General features: G+C 53.1%; 6 protein-coding genes across 6 annotated transcripts, besides 5 other annotated features; 4 read left to right on the forward strand and 2 right to left on the reverse strand.

Annotated features, from left to right (window-relative positions):
• Window positions 1-800: 800 nt before the first annotated feature.
• Window positions 801-2,165, forward strand: NFIA_055300 (putative dimethylallyl tryptophan synthase; the record flags this gene model as incomplete). Its single annotated transcript, XM_001258077.1, has 2 exons — window positions 801-1,987; window positions 2,039-2,165. 2 exons carry the CDS (start codon window positions 801-803, stop codon window positions 2,163-2,165), a joined length of 1,314 nt encoding a protein of 437 aa, XP_001258078.1.
• Window positions 2,166-2,978: 813 nt separating this feature from the next.
• NFIA_055310 (uncharacterized protein) lies at window positions 2,979-4,508 on the forward strand (the record flags this gene model as incomplete). The annotated part of the gene is made up of 1 exon (XM_001258078.1): window positions 2,979-4,508. One exon carries the CDS (start codon window positions 2,979-2,981, stop codon window positions 4,506-4,508), a length of 1,530 nt encoding a protein of 509 aa, XP_001258079.1.
• Window positions 4,509-5,999: 1,491 nt separating this feature from the next.
• Window positions 6,000-6,024: a microsatellite.
• Window positions 6,025-6,604: 580 nt separating this feature from the next.
• Window positions 6,605-6,638: a microsatellite.
• A 774-nt stretch (window positions 6,639-7,412) lies between these two features.
• Window positions 7,413-8,801, forward strand: gliZ (Zn(II)2Cys6 domain-containing transcription factor gliZ; the record flags this gene model as incomplete). The annotated part of the gene is made up of 1 exon (XM_001258079.1): window positions 7,413-8,801. One exon carries the CDS (start codon window positions 7,413-7,415, stop codon window positions 8,799-8,801), a length of 1,389 nt encoding a protein of 462 aa, XP_001258080.1.
• Window positions 7,732-7,760: a microsatellite.
• Window positions 7,759-7,795: a microsatellite.
• A 770-nt stretch (window positions 8,802-9,571) lies between the features above and the next one.
• On the reverse strand, window positions 9,572-10,996 carry gliI (aminotransferase gliI; the record flags this gene model as incomplete). Its single annotated transcript, XM_001258080.1, has 3 exons — window positions 9,572-10,051; window positions 10,106-10,521; window positions 10,576-10,996. The coding sequence occupies 3 exons, from the start codon at window positions 10,994-10,996 to the stop codon at window positions 9,572-9,574; spliced, it is 1,317 nt and encodes a 438-aa protein (XP_001258081.1).
• Window positions 10,972-10,995: a microsatellite.
• Window positions 10,997-11,335: 339 nt separating the features above from the next.
• Window positions 11,336-12,654, forward strand: gliJ (dipeptidase gliJ; the record flags this gene model as incomplete). Its single annotated transcript, XM_001258081.1, has 4 exons — window positions 11,336-11,556; window positions 11,608-11,976; window positions 12,029-12,118; window positions 12,174-12,654. 4 exons carry the CDS (start codon window positions 11,336-11,338, stop codon window positions 12,652-12,654), a joined length of 1,161 nt encoding a protein of 386 aa, XP_001258082.1.
• A 373-nt stretch (window positions 12,655-13,027) lies between these two features.
• gliP (nonribosomal peptide synthetase gliP) lies at window positions 13,028-19,529 on the reverse strand (the record flags this gene model as incomplete). The annotated part of the gene is made up of 3 exons (XM_001258082.1): window positions 13,028-15,448; window positions 15,497-18,870; window positions 18,917-19,529. The coding sequence occupies 3 exons, from the start codon at window positions 19,527-19,529 to the stop codon at window positions 13,028-13,030; spliced, it is 6,408 nt and encodes a 2,135-aa protein (XP_001258083.1).
• Window positions 19,530-19,717: the final 188 nt, after the last annotated feature.

Genomic DNA, 19,717 nt, shown 5'->3' on the forward strand with positions numbered 1-19,717 from the left:
ATAGTATGTCTACAGTGGGTATAGTCCATTGATGGCTTGCAGAGTACAGCAAATAGTTGGAAAAAGGACCCTAGCAAATAGGTGCAGAAATACGCGTGAAGCCATCTCTGACGCCACTCAGCCACATGTACATGCTCTTTTTTCCCTTCGCCAGTCAAAAGCCTCTCTCCATTGTTTGCCAACCTGGTGCAGGGATCTAGAATGCAACTCAAAATTCAGCCCTCATTTCCATATAGCCTGAGGTCGAAGAGAGGATTGGACTATAGGCCACTGCTTGTCAAGTAGGCGAATAAGTTTCATTCCTTTGAACCCGTGTAGAATGTAAACATTTAGTTACAGCCCCGTTTCTTTTTTGATTTCAGCCTTGTGAGCTGAGCACCATTAATTGGTTCAAAGTGACTCAGTTCGACATGTGCAGCTTAGTTCACAATAGCAAGGGATCTGCTAAATCAATGCAGACATTTCATGACCATGCCACGTATCTGTGTGTGGGACACAGGCAAAGCAAGCATCAGACCAGGACTGTCGGACAAACCCGATTTGCCCTGGCGATCCGATGTGATCTCATACACAGTCATGCGTAAATCTTCTTCTCATGCAGTCTGCGTTGGTGTACAGCAAGGTGGTAGGACTTTGTGAATAGAAAGTCTGTGCAGGGTGATAATCATGGAAGATTTATTATTAGCTGTTCAATTTGCTCCTGGGTTGTCCGCAGTGTAGTAGTATACATCCTAATTCTTCATACTGTCTCACACCCAATTTGGTCCTTTGATCTGAAGATATAAAGTTCCACCGCCACTATGTCTCCCTTGTCTATGCAAACCGATTCTGTTCAAGGCACTGCTGAGAATAAGTCCCTGGAGACGAATGGGACCTCAAACGACCAGCAACTGCCGTGGAAGGTGCTGGGGAAATCGCTTGGACTTCCGACAATTGAGCAGGAGCAGTATTGGCTCAACACTGCCCCGTACTTTAATAATCTTCTGATCCAGTGCGGCTACGATGTCCACCAGCAGTACCAGTACCTGGCCTTCTATCACCGGCATGTTCTCCCTGTCCTTGGTCCGTTCATTCGGTCCAGTGCAGAAGCCAACTACATCAGCGGCTTCTCAGCCGAGGGCTATCCCATGGAATTGAGTGTCAACTACCAAGCCTCCAAGGCGACCGTCCGACTGGGTTGTGAGCCTGTGGGCGAGTTCGCGGGCACGTCGCAGGATCCCATGAACCAGTTCATGACGCGGGAGGTTCTAGGAAGGCTCTCCCGTTTGGACCCTACGTTTGACCTGCGCTTGTTTGACTATTTCGACTCGCAGTTTAGTTTGACCACGAGCGAGGCTAACCTTGCCGCGTCCAAGTTGATCAAACAGCGGCGGCAGAGCAAGGTCATTGCGTTTGATCTCAAGGATGGAGCGATCATTCCAAAGGCATACTTTTTCCTCAAGGGCAAGTCTCTTGCGAGTGGAATACCGGTGCAGGACGTCGCCTTCAATGCTATTGAGTCAATCGCCCCGAAGCAAATTGAATCTCCCTTGCGTGTCCTGAGAACCTTCGTCACCAAGCTCTTTTCAAAGCCTACTGTCACCAGCGACGTTTTCATTCTAGCGGTAGATTGCATCGTTCCGGAAAAGTCGCGTATCAAGCTGTATGTTGCCGATTCCCAGCTGAGTCTGGCGACGCTGCGAGAATTCTGGACTTTGGGCGGATCGGTCACCGACTCTGCCACGATGAAAGGACTGGAGATTGCCGAAGAGTTATGGAGGATTCTGCAGTATGATGATGCCGTTTGTTCACACTCAAACATGGACCAGCTACCGCTTGTGGTCAATTACGAGCTATCGTCGGGTAGCGCAACGCCCAAGCCACAGCTGTATCTTCCTTTGCACGGAAGGAATGACGAGGCCATGGCTAATGCGCTCACCAAATTTTGGGACTACTTGGGGTGGAAGGGATTGGCTGCGCAGTACAAGAAGGATCTCTATGCGAACAAGTACGTGTTCTAAGAATGAGACTTCTGTGATAGAACGCTAACACAATCTAGCCCTTGTCGAAACCTCGCAGAGACCACTACAGTCCAGCGCTGGGTGGCCTTTTCTTACACAGAGTCCGGTGGCGCATATCTGACCGTTTACTTCCATGCAGTTGGTGGTATGAAGGGCAATCTCTAGAAGTCAGTTGTTAGTAGGAAACACGATTCTCTTGACTTAGTTATAGGGCAGGCAGATGGATCGCGGCAATGTATTGGCTTCCATAGGTAGCAATTGCACAGTAGCTGGACAGGGGCATTTCTTGAAAATACTGTGCTTTCTCCTAGACGCATGATTATAGAGACACAGCGCCGTCAACGTCGCATAGCCGTTAACCACGCTAAGTGATCGACTGAATAAAATCATGGAGTCGTCATGCTCCATCAGTGCATCGGCAAATACATCCATATAGCTCGATTATGCGGAGGCTGTATGCCTCAAGCTCACGGACGTTCTCAGTTGGATAGGAGTCTATCTCCGACTCGAGGCTGGTGGAGACGCTGAAGCAAGGGATTTCCATATTGCCATGGCAAAGATACGATAGTCTCCGGTCAATCGCCAACCGTAATGCCGGAACAGCTGTCGGCTGGCGTAGAATGCGAATAGCGGTGTGTATGGCACTTTAACTCTGTGCCTTGCATGATGCATGCATTCTGTGTCAATAGCTACCTCGTATGATTCGTACCCAGCAAGGCAGACGCGCATTGGAAAGGAACGAGGCTGACATAGACCAACTTCTCTTATTCCTGAGTCTAATCAACAATTAATATGTCTTGATAGAGGTAGAAAGACCCAGTGTCGGTGTGACAAATCGGAAATCACGCTATCACGGGGAAGCGACAGGTTGAAGCACTGAGCCCAAGGACGATACTTAAGCACTAATCACTGTACTATTAATGTAGTCTCTAGCGTTCTAGGGAGGTTCAGAACTCAGATTGCTAATACACACTCGTCATGACCGTGACCATCAGTTTCGAGCCATATGTGGGCTCCTCTGTCGATGCTCTAAGCATCCCTCTCTATCTTCGATGTCAACTCGTCTTCAAACTTTCTAAGCCACTTGCTGCGGTGCCTCTGCTTGAGTCTGGAGTTAATCGTCTTGTACAAGCGTTACCCTTCCTCTCGGGCGAGTTCACGGCCGTGCCAGCATCCGACGGTGGGAAAGAAATTCTTCTCGTTCGCCCTGTGCTCAACTTCGAGCTCAGCCGTATACTCAAGATCAAGTACCATGAAACATCCCTACGACATGTATGCAAACAGATGAACAGGCCAAGCAGCCAGGGTGGTGACCTTCCGCATGAGCCATACATGCCCTACCCACGACTTCCAGATCCTTCACGCCCTCAACCCATCGTCGGGTTCCAAGTCAACGTTCACACGGATGGCATCATTCTCTCCGTTGCTACGCATCACTGTTCCTTTGACGCAACAGGGATGGGATCAATCGTCCAAAACCTCGCGGCTTGTTGCCGTTCTCCTCCGAGCGACGAGCCTGACTTGACCACGTCGCCAGCCCAGGAAGCAGAAGCAAGAAAAGTCCTCTCGCAAGTCCGCGAGACGCCTTTTGATCCAAAGATGTTCCCGGAGTACAGACCCTTGGACAGTATGCTGTCCTATTACAAAGGCGTCCAGTCAGCGCTCCAGGGTCGTCAAACCACTATCGTCAATCGATGTTTCACAATCGCCGCCGACAAGATCAACGCGCTCAAAAGGCGCTGCAATCAACTGATACCGGAAATGGTGAAGAAGTATGGGCTTTCAACTGAGGATGCCATTGGGAGCGCCTGGGTCTCGAGTAATGATGTTGTTGCTGCCCTCTTGTGGACATGTATCAATCGAGCGCGATATCCCGAAATCCGCGAGCGCAGCGTTCACCAGCTCCCACCAGACCTCCTACATGCGACATCTAGCCTGGGTGTGCCAGTGAACGTTCGCTCTCGACTGTCGCCGCCCTTACCCAAATCGACTTTAGGTAACGCCGTGTGTCTTCTCCGGGAGAAGGTCCCGCTGCAATTTTTCGCTTTGCCTAGTCATGCCAACATGGAGGCCACTTCTAGCGTTTGCGCAGACCATTCCGGAGACGACGAATGGGCCTTGTCCTTCTGTCGAGTCGCCTACGGACTCAGAGCGAAGCTGAACGCAATTGATGACGACTATATCCGCGACTATATCTCCTACGTGCAAAAGTCTCCGTGCCATCTGTCAGTGACACTGGATACAGAGAACCTGTACCTCAGTAACTGGCGCGAGATCGGTGTGTATGATGCTGATTTTGGAGGCATGCTGGGCAAGCCGCTACGGATGAGAGCTCCGGATGGATACACCGATGGCCTGATTTTTGTGATGGCGCAGCGGAGCGAAGATAAGTCTGCACCGTGGGAGTTTAATATCTCGCTGGAGGCATCGACAATGAAGCGTATTGTGCATGATCCCCTCTGGTGCAAGTATGTTGAGCTGGATGCGTTCTGGCATGGAGAAGAATGACTCTCTGGTACTAGCAGGTTTTCGATAGTTATCTAAGCGAGCTTTAGGATCTTGTTAATATATCTACTGTAGACATTCTCGAGTGCTACCGACATAGAGCTACCCTAGCCTCTCATGGCTTTGATCTCGTGTACATTTCGTTTGGTCCCTCAAGTTCACCCCTTTTCTTCATGGCAGCTCTTCCTCTGCCAATTCGGAAGGGGTAAGTGAGACTGCAACGTGACGAGAGAGTATTCACCCTTTCCCTCCCTCGGACAGAATCAATCGCCATGGCATTAAGTCTCCGCTATGCAAGCTCCCGAGATATCAAGGTCTACGAACACACTTGCCCAGCCCGATGAACTCCGGGAGTTCAGACCAATAATCCGTCGCCTTTGGCTTCATCTACGCTGGCTAGATCCTTCACAACACTTGATCAGGAATGTCTCCGAGGCGACGTGCCATTGGTGAAGGAGTAGGGAGCCATTGCCGGCGATCTGACCGAAAGTGCATGAAGGGGCTAACTCTAGGTCTAGCTCAGATGTGCCGTTAGCCTGTCGGGGTGAGCGCGGACTGTAACTGCCTGTTATGTTTGCGAGCCCAGCCCTACGAGAGTATCTGATACCAAATGCCAATTAAGGAAGGTAATTATCTTCTAGTGTCAGGTGGAAACACATGGAAGACTCTGAACATGTAAGATTATCTAAAAACATAATGATTAATGAACATGTAATCCAATGACGAGTGAGGCTGTGATGAAAGCTAACGCTTATTGGGTCTCATACAACCCAGGTCATCAGGATTATACCGCCAATCTTATGCATTGGGATAGGCTGGATTCTTCACAAATCTGATCAAGGATTACATGAAGAATCTACGGAGTATACTCGATATAACTCGAGTTCTCACCAGTGTCTGGCCCCTTGGCAAACGCCACTGAATCACTAGTCACCAATCACCATGATAAGTCGTTGTTCATCCTCTTCACGTGAGGCTTAGGCAATGAGTGATAAGTAGTAAGACTATATGCATGATTTAATTTGACTAAAAACCTGCAAGAAACATGGCCTAAGTCTAACTGCCCAGCATGCCTTCATGTACGCCCCCACTGACTGAGTGAAACGATAATACTCTGCTTTTGCCTCTAGCTATAACTATGTTCACACGCCTGCTATGACCAGGCCGAGGAGGTATACAAGTGAGAAGGTAGTAAGGTAGTAAAGGCAGAGGCTAAGAACCGAAGGAAGAATAAGAGTGTAAGAGTAATGAACAAGTAGGCTAAGTAACAAAGGAAGAGCGGCTTAGGCTGCTTACATTTCTGAGGAAGCATATCTAAAGTTAAGCAGCTAAACTCTCCGAGTTAAACCTAATATTTCTCTACTGGTCTAGTTTGACCCTACTTCGATAGTATTTGCTATTCCCACCCCTGCCATTACTGGAGACCTAGTGGTCTCACCACCAGGCTTACTATCCTGTATTCAGTATAACTTTATTCGGCGGAAATTAAACTGGTAGAATAGAATAGAATAGAGCAGAAGGCTCTTTTAGATGCCCCGAGCACGTGTTAAAGGTTGAACCAATTAACAGACATGGATAATCATGCATATATTGCCCCGCGTGGCCAGCAGGCTACCTCTATATCCCGAATTACTATATACAGGCCTAGATGATGTTGTATACATTCTAACCCCCACGCACCTCAACGGCTCTGCCTGCTGTGAAAAGAATGACATTGTAAATAACTTCAGATGATTGTTGGAAACCCTTGGAAAGTTTCTATCCTATTTCCAAGAGACCCTGCACGCCGTAAGCACTAGCAACCGAACCGTCTAGAATAAATAATAATGAGCTAGATCAGTGACGCTATAAGAACCCTAGCGTCTTGATATATATTATCGTGATGATTTGACGAGGTCAGAGCGGCGTTGGCCGAGTGGCACGATTTGCCAATACGGGTAATTGGTATATGATCTACCAAGTCGCTCGGTAGGAGCCGCGATAGACCGCAGCTGATTGGAGGTACGGACTCCGTGAACATATTGAAGTCTCCGTGCTGAACAGTCTACTGCAGAAATGTCTCCGATGTAGACGAGACGAGCTTTCCCGCCCCCAATGTGCACGTTGAACCAACCACGTTGACCAACCACCTTGATCTAACAAGGTCCTCAGCATGCGCACAACTAGCCAACCAGATCCTCGCTTTTGAAGTAGTCTTGTTGGTGATCGGCCCTACCGACACATCCTTCGCACGCGAATTTCTTGGCTGCGTGGCTGTTCCGGTTGGACCATTGAGTTGGCAGGGGGAGAACCGTACCGAACCTTGACGCAAAGACCACTTCCTTCACCCATGTTGCACAAGCACGTTCCCTGCTGGCTGCAAGATTCAGTTGTATGCCTCGACATGCACAGGGGTCGTCGTTGAAGAGCCGCAGATTCTGGGATAGAGTGAAGAACATGTCAACATCAACTTGACATGAACCGAGAGTCAATTGAGTTTGATTGCGGGATCAAGTGGTGCGACATTCGGCCATCTGACAGGCGGATCCGCATCGTCAGGCGCTCCAAAACCGTAAGCTGCATGCGCGAAGGATTCTGAGGCGCAAAACCCCCCTGCTAGTGGTGCTCATTCAAGACAGACTGATTGACATTGTCAATGTCAACTGAACCGAAGTCAATTTAGTTGCAATGCGGATCAAGTTGCGACAGACACTCTCCTCGCTTTCTGACAGGCCAAATCAGCGTAATCAAAGGCGCTGCAAAGTGTACTCGGCATGCATGGAGACATTCAGGTGTCAAGAATACCCCCCTTGCACCAGCAGCGATAGGAGGTTAAAGGCGTTCTCCGAGGGCGATTACTTCTAGTATTTAAGGGCCAGTAGTCTACCTCCTCCATGGGATCGCCAAAGAGCAAACTACTCGTCAGCGATGGCGACAGCTATGCAGGATGTGTCGCCATCTTTCACCTCGTCCCCGACGTCCACAATGACCACCATGCCTACTACTGCCGCACCCAAACCAGACAAGCCTCGCAAGCTACGGTCGGCCTGCGATGCCTGTCACCGCTCAAAGACTCGATGTTCGGGGGGCAACCCTTGTACCCGATGCCACGAGTACATGAGTCCATGCACCTACAGCTATTCCTCCCGCTGCGGCAAACCCAAGGGGGCCCGGAGTCGCAAGACTCTGGAGCGGGAGCAGCGGGTGGCGGCGGCTGCGGCAGAATCCGCTCGGATAGCGGGGAACCCCTCAGCCCCAGCCTCAGCCCCGGCTCCATCTACATCTACATCTACATCTACATCTACATCTACACCAACAGCAACAGCAACAGCCACAGCTCCGACAGTCGCGTCTCCTCGCGCTGATGACTGTCTCGGTCTGTTCGACGACGACGAGGAATTGAACCCGTTTTTCTCCAGCTGCAGCGAGAATACCGGGGTTACTGCGTTTTCACCAGACTGGATCCCTCCTCTGCCGTCAATATCCGATTCCGACCTTTCATTTCCGTTATTAGAGTCAGGTTTGGGCCCGGATCCTGACTCCAATGACTCCCTTTTCTGGAGCACGATCGCCGAGCCGGACTGCCAGCCGACGAGCAAGGAGCCGCTGGATCCTCGATCCAAGCTGCTGCGCTCCTGCAAATGCCTCCAGACCCTCAGCAACCTAACCTCTCGAGATATCCGTCGATTCGATGCCACGTTTGTCTTTGTGCGGAACTTTGCTCGTGCATTTTCCGCCTTCTACCACTGTTCACACTGCCCGAAAGACGCCGGCAGTATCAGCATGGCCGTGACCGCGCTGCAGCTGGCAACGACAGCGCTGGAAAAGACCACCAACACAGGGACCGACGCGGCTGTTTTCAAGTCGGGCTGCTCAGGCATGACCTTCGCCGACTTTGACGAGGACCTCCTCACGCCAAGCTCCGAGCTCTTCCCGCCCTCGAACAGCAGGAGTACCGCCAATCCTGCTTTCCAGCTAGGAAGCTACCAAATCGCCCCTCTCCCGGGAGAGCCCGAGGCGGAGGAACACAGTGAGATATTAAACATCTTGATTCGGTCCGCGGTGCGCCGCTTACTGGCCGTCTGCTGGCAGATCTGGGATCTGCTCCGTGGTCCCGCTTCCCGCGACGGCCGCGGGCATGTCTTTGAAACCTTTGACCCGTCCTCGTCTTCCTCTTCATCCTCCTCTTCAACCTCCTTCTCTTTCAGCCCCGAGATTAATCAACTCTTTGATCTTTCATGTTCAGCCGAAGCAGCCCAGTTTCGGAGCACGCTGGTCCAGATACCGGCTCGATTGTGCAACCTGCTGGCGCTGTAGGCTTTCCTAACTTCTTTTGCTACCCATGCACCATGCAAAAGGTGGATGGTCATAGAGGCGGATGTACGAATTACGGTAATGACCTCGGTTCAACACTCTTCAGGCGAGGACCAGAGAGAGAATACACTTTAGAGCGTGCGATCCAAGATCTCACTCTAGATGATGCCGATGATGCCTTTTAAAACACAAAAAAATGTTTAAAAGATCACAAAACTGCATGTTTATGATTTATTGATTGATCTAGTTGCTTGTGTATTGATAGAGCAAGAATTCTCATGAATGATATACATGTGTCAGTGTCAAGATGATAGCAGCTGTTCTTGTTGATGTTTGTATGTTGGATGGTAAACATATATTTTCATTCTAGTCTGATTCTGTCATCATCTATCAATCTTTTCCTGATAAACAACTTGTACAAGAAAGCAATAACAGTATGAACTACGTAAATCTCTGCATGAGTGTTGAAAAGGTGGTATTTTCCTAGCATTTTGACAGCGGACTCAATGTTCAAATAATGTATCACAGACAAAAAATCAATACTAGTAGAATTAATAATGTATATTTGCACAGCCTAGGACCGATAACATGGATAGAGATATCCAATCTATGTATGTATATATGAAAAATGTGGAGTCTGAAGCTATATATTCCAACAGTAAAGAATATGCAATTGTATCTGTATGGCTTGGGACTGACAATATGAACACACATATATGAAATAGTACGAAAATAGCTAAAGTTATATTCATCCCCCCTGATCTATCTCTACATCAAGCCGTCCATTTCTTCCCCTCCATTCCAACCACCTGTTCAATCCGCCGCAGCCCTTCCACAAGCTCCTCCCGCGGAATCGCAAACGTAATCCGAAACCAGCCCGGCTCACTAGCACAATACCCTTGTCCCGCACCCACCGACATACCCGCCGCCTCGAATCGATCATTCACACGGGCCTCGTCGTCCCAGCTGGGCTCATCACCCGGTCGTGACGACGATCTGCATCCCAGCCGCGCCCAGAGATATACCCCTGCGGCCGGCGGCACAAACGGGATCTGGTGGAAGGCGAGAAAGTCGCTAATTAGCTTTGCGCTGCGCTGCAGAGCGGCTCGATTCTGGTGCAGGATTGTATCGACGGTTTCGGTGTCGCGGAGGAGAGCGGTGATGACCAGCGAGGTGAATGTCGAGACGCGGGAATGGTTCGAGATGGCGAGGGAGAGACGCAGGTCGGGATGTGCTTGGGTGATGCCGAAGCCCTGCACAGTATTACTATTAAGATGCATTGAGGTTAAGAGAATATGAGACAATACCAGTCGCAATCCGCTACTTCCTAGGTCTTTGCTGATACTGTACAGCGTGAATACGCGCGCCAGGTCTACACCCAGGGCGGACACATCGATGCTAAGGACCGAGGTGAACGGGGTTCGCTCATCAAGCGTGGAGAGGGCGTAGATCTCATCGGAGATGTAGAATAGATTATGCCGTTGGGCGAATTGAAGCAAGGCCTGGATTACCGTCGGGGGGTAGATATGACCGCATGGATTGTGCGGGTTACACACGAGGATGGCTTTGATGCGGCAGGGGGCATGACGCAGAGCCCGTTCGTACGCGTCAATATACACGGACACGAGATGATCCAGATCCCCGGATTCAATGCCATCAGATGGAGGTGTAACATGGACAGCCGTGACGCTGGAGCGCAGGACGAAGCTTGTCTCGAAGCCGCCTATTCGTCTACATCAGTATGACCATGCTGTGCAACAAACCCCGATGTACGCACCCCAGAACGGCGTCTCGATCAACACGCCCTCTCCCGGCTCGCAGATGTCATACAGCAGATTCTCCAGCAATGAGCTGCATCCGGCCCCTACGACGAGGTGGGCCGGCTGCACGCGGCTATGCGCGGCAAACACCCGGTTGAAGAAGTCCGACGCGGCCTGCAGCAGCTCTGCGTCACCACCCATGCCATCTGCGTAGGACAGATGGCGGGGAGAGAGATGTTGGCCGAAGAGCGCCTTGTACTGGTCGACGAGCTCGTCTCGGATGGACCAGTTCTCCGCCGTCATCATGTTGACTCGATGCTGTTTGGCATTGAGCCGAGACACCTGTCGCATATGCTTGTTGGTGAACCACTGGATGTTTGTGCGAGCACGATGCGCTAGGGAAGGAGTGGTTGTTTCAGATGGCATTTCAGATGGCATAGTGTTGTCTCGCCTCCGTTTGCGTTATACGTGACCTGACTTGGTAGATGGACTTCGTCGTATCAAGATCGACTGCCTCAAAAGAATCGCGCACGTTTCTATCCGTTGAAGAGACCGCGTAAAATCTTAATCGGAGTCCGAAATCGACGAATTAAAACTCAGCAATAACTGTGTTGCATAGAAATGCATATGGTTGATGAAGTTGGTTTCGGTCACCGAAGTAAGAGGCTTGAGAGAGGTACATTGACTCCGCCAGACCCAACGACAAGAAATGGAATATCAGATCTCCATGATAGACAGAATACAAACTTAGCTAGGAACAATACTGGACATGCTAGAATGTCTCCGAGCGCGATCGAAGAGCAAGCACGGAGACTTCTGAAAGAGGTACCTCTTATCGATGGCCATAATGACTTTCCATACATGATACGCGGATGGTTTCGCAATGACATCAATGGCCAGGATGCCCATCTGTATGATATGCCAATCGGCCAGACTGATCTCCAGCGTCTACAGAAGGGACTGTTGGGTGGTCAGTTCTGGAGCGCATATGTGCCTTGGTAAGTGTCTACCCCAATAGCTGCACATGGATCAGTACTAACTGTATTCAGCCCCAAGAATCCAGACAAGGAGGTTGGCAGTTTAGAAGCCCTCCGTCAGACACTTCAACAGCTCGACGTAATCCACAGATTGATCGAGAGACACCCGACAATCCTGCAATTCGCCGACTCAGCCGCCAGTATCTGGAGCAGCTTTCGTGCGGGCCGCGTCGCGAGTCTGATCGGGATCGAAGGCCTCCATCAGATCGCCGACAGCGTCAGCGCGCTCCGCATGCTGTATCGACTGGGCGTTCGATATGTGACGCTGACACACAACTGTCACAATTCGTTTGCGGACACGGCGACCGTATCCCCTGAGCTCCACGGCGGATTATCCCGCAAGGGAGAACGGCTGATTCGAGAGCTCAACCGGATGGGGATGTATGTATCTGCCTGCAGACTGGTATATGTATAGCGTGGCTCATTGTACTAGGATGATTGACCTCTCGCACACGTCACACGAGGCGCAAACACGGGCGCTGCGGCTTTCTCGGGCACCGGTCATCTACTCGCATTCTTCCATGTAAGTGGCACATTATGAATCTAAACGACAGGAGCTCACAACCGGAAAGATATAGTCTCCGTGCACACGCCCGCAATGTCACGGACGAAAACCTGCACCTGCTGAAACGCAACGGAGGCGTAATCATGATCTGTTTCCTGCGCGAGCTGCTCGCATCCGAGGCGGACCAGGCCACGCTGACCCAGGTCATCGATCATATCATCTACGCCGGGACGCGAATCGGGTACGAGCACGTCGGCATCGGGTCCGACTTTGACGGGATGCTCCGCGGTCCGGATGGGCTGCATGATGTCTCGTGCTACCCTGCCTTGGTGGCTGGATTGCTTGAGCGCGGAGTATCCGAGGAAGACGTCAAACGGGTGATGGGACTGAATGCTATTCGCGTGCTGGAGGAGGTGGAGCGTGTTGCGGCAGAGCTTCAAGGGGCCGGGGAAGAATGTCTTTGTGACGAATTGGACGAGGTGTGGAATGAGGATATAAAGGGGCAGTTGACGCGGGAGCGAGAACGAGTGAGGAAGTTGGTGCCTCAAGAGTAGAGAATACGCGTTTAGGACATGATAGAATCGATTCATGATATGATGATGCATTGAACTTTCTGCTTGAAGTAACTCGTCTTCTGTCTGGATGGACTGATCTCCCAGTCCTTTTCTATTGCTTTAGGCCAACATAAAGGTAGTTTAACTAGCAAGAAGCAATAATCTTTGATTTATATCAAGATTGTTCTTCTAGAATCAAATCCTCAGAATTATATCAGTGTAAAATATACGTCCTACTCTTACATATACTAACATTCCAACACTATTCTTGATTGATAGGGTTAGCTATTGGTAGGTGAGTATATGCAAATACAGAGGTTAATGACAGATGAACAATCTAAAGCAATAACTACATTCCAAGCTATCTGAAAAACTAAAGAACCTGACGATAAAGACGCTGAGCTAAATCCTGCGCCGTGGGATGATCGAAGATGGTGCAAATGGGCACCTCCAGCCCAACCCGTTTCAACTGCCGGCTTAACCGCCAGGCCTGGATGGAGTCGCCGCCTGCCTCGAAGAAGGAGACAGAGCAGGGAAACTCATCCAGCGAGACGCCCAAACAGGTGGCCATCTCGCGCCGCAGAATCCCCACCAGGCGGCGGTAGAAGTTCCAATCGACTTTGGCCCTGGCCGTCTTGTTCATGGCGTTCAGGCGCTCGTGCATGTCGGCTCGAGAGAGCCGATCGGCTAGCCCTTCGAGGACACACCGGATGCTCTCCTCGATCGTGGTGATTGTCGCATCGTCCAGCTGGTGGTCGTCGTACTCGATGCGCAGGGTCCAGTGATCTGTCTCGATCTCGGTCCATTCGAACATGAGCAGGAACTTGGCCCCAGACGCAAAGCACATCTCGCGTTTCACCTCCAGCCCCTCGATGGCGAGACAATCTTCCACTGCCCCTTTGAGATGGAAGGTGACCATGGCTTCGAAGAGCGGGTGCTGCCGGATGGTCCGCGGGAGCTGGAGGAGGTTCAGGACCTGCTCGAATGGAATGGCGTTGCAGACGGCTGCCTGGCTCGCTTCACGGGTAGATTGTAGGATGGTGGCGCAATCCGCATTCACCGGCGTTTTGAAGCGAAGAGGCAGGCGATCGAGGAACAGGCCCATCGACTCTTGCTCTACGGCGTGCCCGCGGTTGGCCCACGGAGAACCCAGCACGACGTCGTTCGAGCCGGCGAGCCACTGAAGTGTCTGCGCTACGGCGGCACACACCAGCTGGTGTTGGCTCAGCCCGTATTCCTGTCCCAAAGCGACGACGCGTCGAACGAGGTCTTTTTTGAGCTCGGAGACACGCGAGCGGCCTTCAAAGGTCAGTTGGCCGGGATACCGCGGGATGTCCAGACGCTGGGGAGCGCCCTCGAGATACTTAGACCAGAACTTCCGTTCTTGCTCTGTGGCCTGACGTGACCAGGCTGGGGCCCGGGGATAGTGCCATCGGTCCGCCGTCGGGATTGTTCGTCCCGCGTACACGGCCGAGACTTCCTGCAGCAGATTCTGCACGCTGTTGAGGTCGGCGACGGCGTGGCTGGTAACCACGAGGAGGGTGCGACGGTCCAGGAAGACGCGGATAAGCTCATCACGAGCTAGGTCAAAGCCCCGGTCGATCTCCTTGGTCGTGTCGAGGGCACCGTCGCACACAAGGACTCGTGGCGGCGTGTCCCGGAAGATTCGACATGGTCCGAGTGAGGTCTCGACAAAGTTGGTACGGAAGACCTTGCGTGATGCCAACACGGCGTTGAATGACTGCACGAGACGGTCGCGATCAAAGGCCCCGCCGAGATGCAGAAGGACAGGAATATTGAATGTGCGCACGTCAGAAGCGATCAGGTACTGGAACCAGGTCTGGCGCTCCAACGGCGACAGGCAGTGATCTGGAAACGCGTCGCAGATGGTCCGCGGCTTGGCCGTCGAGGCCTGACGTTTGCGGCGCACCAGCTCGACCTGCTCGGCCAGCGTGGAATGCTCAATCACATCGCGCATCGACACGGAGATGCCAAAGGTGCTGCCGAGGCGAGCCGCCAGCATCATCTGTAGAACGGAATGGCCGCCCAGAGCACGGAAGTCATCTTCTTCACAGAGCTTGCGAGAGCTGCCGCCCGCCTGCAGACGCAACACGTTCTTCCACAGGGTTGCGATTCCGTCTGCGATAGAAGCATCTTTTGCCGTCATCCCTGCATTCGTCTTCTGCGGCGGCAGGGCGTCTTCCGGCCGGGTCAGGGTGGCTCTCTCCGCCAGCTTGCGATAGTCAACCTTGCGGTTGGCCGTCCAAGGGAACTCCTCAAGCGCGGTAATCACCTGAGGCACCCAGCTGGGTTGGAGCGACTCACGCAGTCGATGCTCCAGACGGCTGACATCCACGTCGTGCGGCATGACAAAGGCCACCAGGGTATCATTGACAACGAGAGCAGCCGCTTGGGTGAGCCGTGGCTCCTCCTGATACATCTTCTGCTCGACCGCCGCGAGTTCGACGCGGAAGCCGCGGATTTTGACCTGCCGGTCCAGCCGTCCAATGTAGACAATCTGTCTGTCCGCATTCCAGTAGCCGTAGTCGCCTGTGCGATACATCCGTTCGCCAGGATGCCAGGGATCCGGCAGCACGCTGTAAGCAGTCTTGGCGTCGTCTCCCACGTAGCCTCGCATTACCTGTTGTCCGGCCAGGAAGATCTCTCCGGTTTGGCCCTCCGACACGGGCTGGAGATCCTGGTCCAAGATGTACATGCGCGCGGTGCGAATGGCGTTTCCGATGGTGACCTGCTGGCCGGGCTCTAGGCGGGTAAATGACGTACAAATAGAGCACTAGGAGAATTAGTCTATATCAATCATAAGGATACACCAGGGACCTACCTCTGCAGGACCATAGGCATTGTAAAATGCTCGACCCTCGCCCCATCGGGCGAGCAAGCCGGGAGTGACAGGCTCTCCTGTTGCATAGACCATGTCGAGGTTAGGATAGTCGTCCGGATTCAGCACGCTGAGCACAGAAGGAGTGATTGTCGACACATCGACCTTCGCCAGATGGGCCAGAGGGTCGGACGGGTCACGAAGCACCAAGGTTCCGCCATGGAGCAAAGCAGAGAAGATCTCGTTGGCGCAGTAGTCGAACGCCGGCGACATGAACTGAGCAATACGACGACCGGGACGGCTGAACATGGTGGCTTCAGGATTTGACTGCAAAGCCAGAAGGCCCCTGTGGCTGATCGGGACCCCCTTGGGGCGGCCGGTCGTGCCGGAGGTGAAGACGATGAGGGCATCCTCATGTGCGTTTGCGAGCAACGATGGCTGCCTGCTTGTGTCGCTTGTCTCGGTTTCCTGAATCGTGAAGATGCGAAGGTCGGTTATTGGCAGGATGGCGGTGGATGACGAGCAGGCATTAGGGATCAGGAGCGCGCTGGCACCACTTTGCTCGTATACTGCGACCCGTCTCGCGATGGGATACGCAGGATCGAGCGGGCAGTATGCGCAGCCGGCTTTCAGGATACCCAGGATACCGACAACCCAGTTGAGGGTTCCATCGGCGTGAATGGCAATGACTTGAGCCCCTGGGAAGTGTTTGGCAATATGCGAGGCCACCGCGTTGGACTTTTGATCCAGTGCCCGGTAGGATAACGCGCCTCCTGGTCCGTCTACGGCGATCAAGTCCTTGTGGAGGTCGACCGACGCACAGAACGCCGACGCCACATTCGGCACATTATCATGTCCGATATCAGAAGCTTGGCCGACTGCAAGGGGTGTCTTTATCGGCCCCGTGAGCCATGCCTCCATAGTCGAATCATCCACCAGCGCCTTGAGGGCCTGTTGGAACGTGTCGGCATATTGCTGTACCGTCTGCTCGCCGTGCACGGAAGGATTGTACACCAAACGGAAACGAGCATCAGCTTCGACCAGTAGACTCAACGCAAAGGTCGTGTTCTCAAAGAACTGCTCCTTTTGAGGCGGGATGGGTTGGTCGTAGGTCGGGAAATCATACTGCGTCGCCAGCAGAGAGTCGACCCGGTACCCGATTTGATCTGGGGCAGACCATGCGTAGGCGCTAATGGTTGCCAGACCTTCGAGCGTGGTCTGCAGCTGGCGCTCAATAGATGCGTCTCCCTCAAGGCGGCATACCAGGGGCAGAGTGGCCATCAATGGGCCGACGGCGTGCGCATCGTCTGGGAGGACCTCTCGACCGGAGAAGACAACTCCCAGAGTTACCGGGTTGGACTTGGTCGTCCGAGCAAGGGTCATGGCCCACGCGGTGTAGTAGACGGCTGCCAGGGTGACACTGCAGCTGGATGAGAGTCGGTGCAGCTCGTCCGCGCCACCGACATGCTTGAACAGCACCTCCTGAGCGAGGTACGGCTGTGCTACAGGCGTTGTGGTTGCCTCTGTTTTCTCGAGTGACCGCATCGGCTGCAGATACTGCTCCCAGAACCGCCGTGCCTCGGCGTCTCTCTGCTTCTGCAAACTCTGCAGGTTCCAGGCTGCGTCCGCAAAGGAAGAGACACGGGAAGGTGTGACACCTTGGCTTGACTGCTGCACCCGAGCCAGAATGAGTCCCAGGGAGTAACCGTCAATCAGGCTGTGATGGGCCGTCCAGACGACGGTCACCTCACCCTCGTCGTCATCGTCGTCATTGGGGATGAATTTCATAAACTCCAAACGCATGCCCAGTCCAACGGCCAGACGTGAAGGATCGCTCAAGGCAGCGTCGTAGTCTTCCCGGAGATGAAAGATGATTTCCTGTGGCTGGCACCGTGGCTGAGCGTGAACGATCTGCACGCCGGGCCCGATATCCAGCGCGATTTCTGTCCGGAAGACAGGTTCACTCAGGACGACCTGTCGCCATGCATTGCAGATCTGTTCGGCCGTGGTCAAGGGGTATGATTGCCGCAGCTGATTCGTGTTGGTCCCATCGCTTTGGAAGATGGGAGCGCTCAGCTCTAGCTGGAGGGGGGTCAACGGAGCGACCTCAATGTCGCCCAAGAGAGGAAGTGCAGCAGCAACCTCGGCCTTCAGAGATAATCGGTGGTCGATTTGCTCCTTCTTGTCTGGCATAGACAGACCAGAACGAGGAAGGTCACGAGCAAACGGGAGAATGCCTCTGACCGTTGGATGCAGGTACAGATCACGGGTAGTCAGAAGGATGCCCCGTTCACGGCACAAGGAGGTGAATCGAAGAGCAGCAAGGGAGTTTCCACCCATGGCGAAGAAATTGATATCTTTGGACGTCGACGCAGACGGGAGATCCAGTCCCAACGCTGTATACATGCATTCGGCTATGACTTGCTCGCGCTCCGTGGGACGCTCTCCCCCTGTGGTCTCTTCATCATCCGTGCCCTCGCAGAGACGCGCCTGGTACTGTTTCAGCATGTTCTCAATTGCCTTGGTGTCAATCTTTCCGTTGGCTGACAGTGGAAACTGATCGACAGCCAAGTATCGTCCCGGCCGATGGAAAGAAGACAGTCGACGGTCCGCCTCGCTCTGCAGGCCGTCCAGGTCGGCAGTTGCCGGGGTCACCAGCACAACCAACAGACCGTTGATCAGCGAAGCATAGACGTCAGTGACTCCGAAGCCCATCTGGCGTAGCGGTTCCTCGACATCGGCAGGCAGATTGACGAGAAATCCGCGATTTTTGACGGTGCGATCACTGCGGCCGCGGAATTCCACTACGCGCTGGCCATCGTTACGACGCGTCCACCGTCCTTGGTCGCCGGTGCGATACACTCGCTTGCCATGCCAGTCGATAAACTTCTCGGCTGTAAGGGCGGCATTTCGGTAGTAGCCGTGGGCCAGGCCGACGCCCGCAATCGCAATCTCCCCTTCTTCGCCTTCTTCCTCGACAGGGAGGAGAGTATCCGGCTGCAGCAGGTATACCGGTCCATTAGGCATCGGACGACCGATAATACTCCGATTGATTATTCCCGTTTTCTGACAGACCTCTACTTCCTGCATCAACGAGGCACAGGTGGTTTCGGTGGGACCGTAAGCGTTCAGGATGCGAACGCCGAATTCAAGCCAGCTGGACAACAGCGGGGCTGGAGGCGACTCTCCACCCAACAGAATAGTATGGACGTATGGGTAGCTGTCTGGCAGCGCCGTCGGCAGCGGTAGCGTTGCTAGGATTGAGGGCGTCGACGCGAGGATGGAGCAGGTCTGCGCTTTGTCGAAGAGGGTGTCCATCGTGGCTGGGACCACAATGCCCGAGTTGCCTAGAATGGAAAATAGCATGCCCGTAGAGGCTATACAGTGAGTGTTTGGTCGTAGAAAACAGGTAAGGATGCTTACCATCAAAGGATACCGACAAGATATGCAGTACCCGGTCTCCCGGCTGCACATCCATGTTGAATGGACTGGTCTGGGCATAATTGGCCACCGCACGATGTGGAATCATGACTCCCTTGGGCACACCTGTGCTCCCACTGGTAAAGATCAGACAGGCGAGGTCCTCTGGAGCGATGTCGGGAATGACCTTTGTGGTGCTGCGGTCCGTCGATAGAGCGGTCACATCGGCGCTGGTCAGATGGATGACTTTGTGCCGCGGGCTTTCGAACGGTTCGACGGTTGTGTTGATCAGAATACGGCTGTCTGTCCCGTCTAGCACTGCCTGGATCCGCTCTGATGACCACGAGCTGCGGTCCAGAGGGACATAACAGGCGTGGGCTTTGAGGACGGCAAGCAGCGCGACAATATTCCGGGTGCCGTGCTCAGTAAGTAAGAGGACAGCTTCGCCCGGTACTACTCCTTCTTGCTCTAGCTTTCGTGCCAAGTTCGATGAGGCCACATCGAGTTCGGTATAGGTGAGCGAGCCGCTCTCATGGTCGACTGCCAGCTGGTGGGGCGTCCGAGCGACGGACCGGGCAAAAAGCTGGCAGAGGTTGAGGGCTAGTACTGATGGCATGATGAAGAGCGTAGGGTTGAGCCAGACAATAATACAGTACAAATTCAAAAAGGAGCAGACATGCCCGACTCTTTTCTGTTGAGAGAACTTTGTTGGAGGTTGACCTCGAGGCAAGTCGATGCTTCATATGGCTATCTCTCGGGGATGGTCGGGGATGGATAACCGTCCTTTCATGCAGTCCAGTGGGG

The sequence above is a fragment of the Aspergillus fischeri genome, genomic scaffold (genome assembly GCF_000149645.3).
Source record: "Aspergillus fischeri NRRL 181 1099437636266 genomic scaffold, whole genome shotgun sequence".
Taxonomy (NCBI): Eukaryota; Fungi; Ascomycota; class Eurotiomycetes; order Eurotiales; family Aspergillaceae; genus Aspergillus; species Aspergillus fischeri.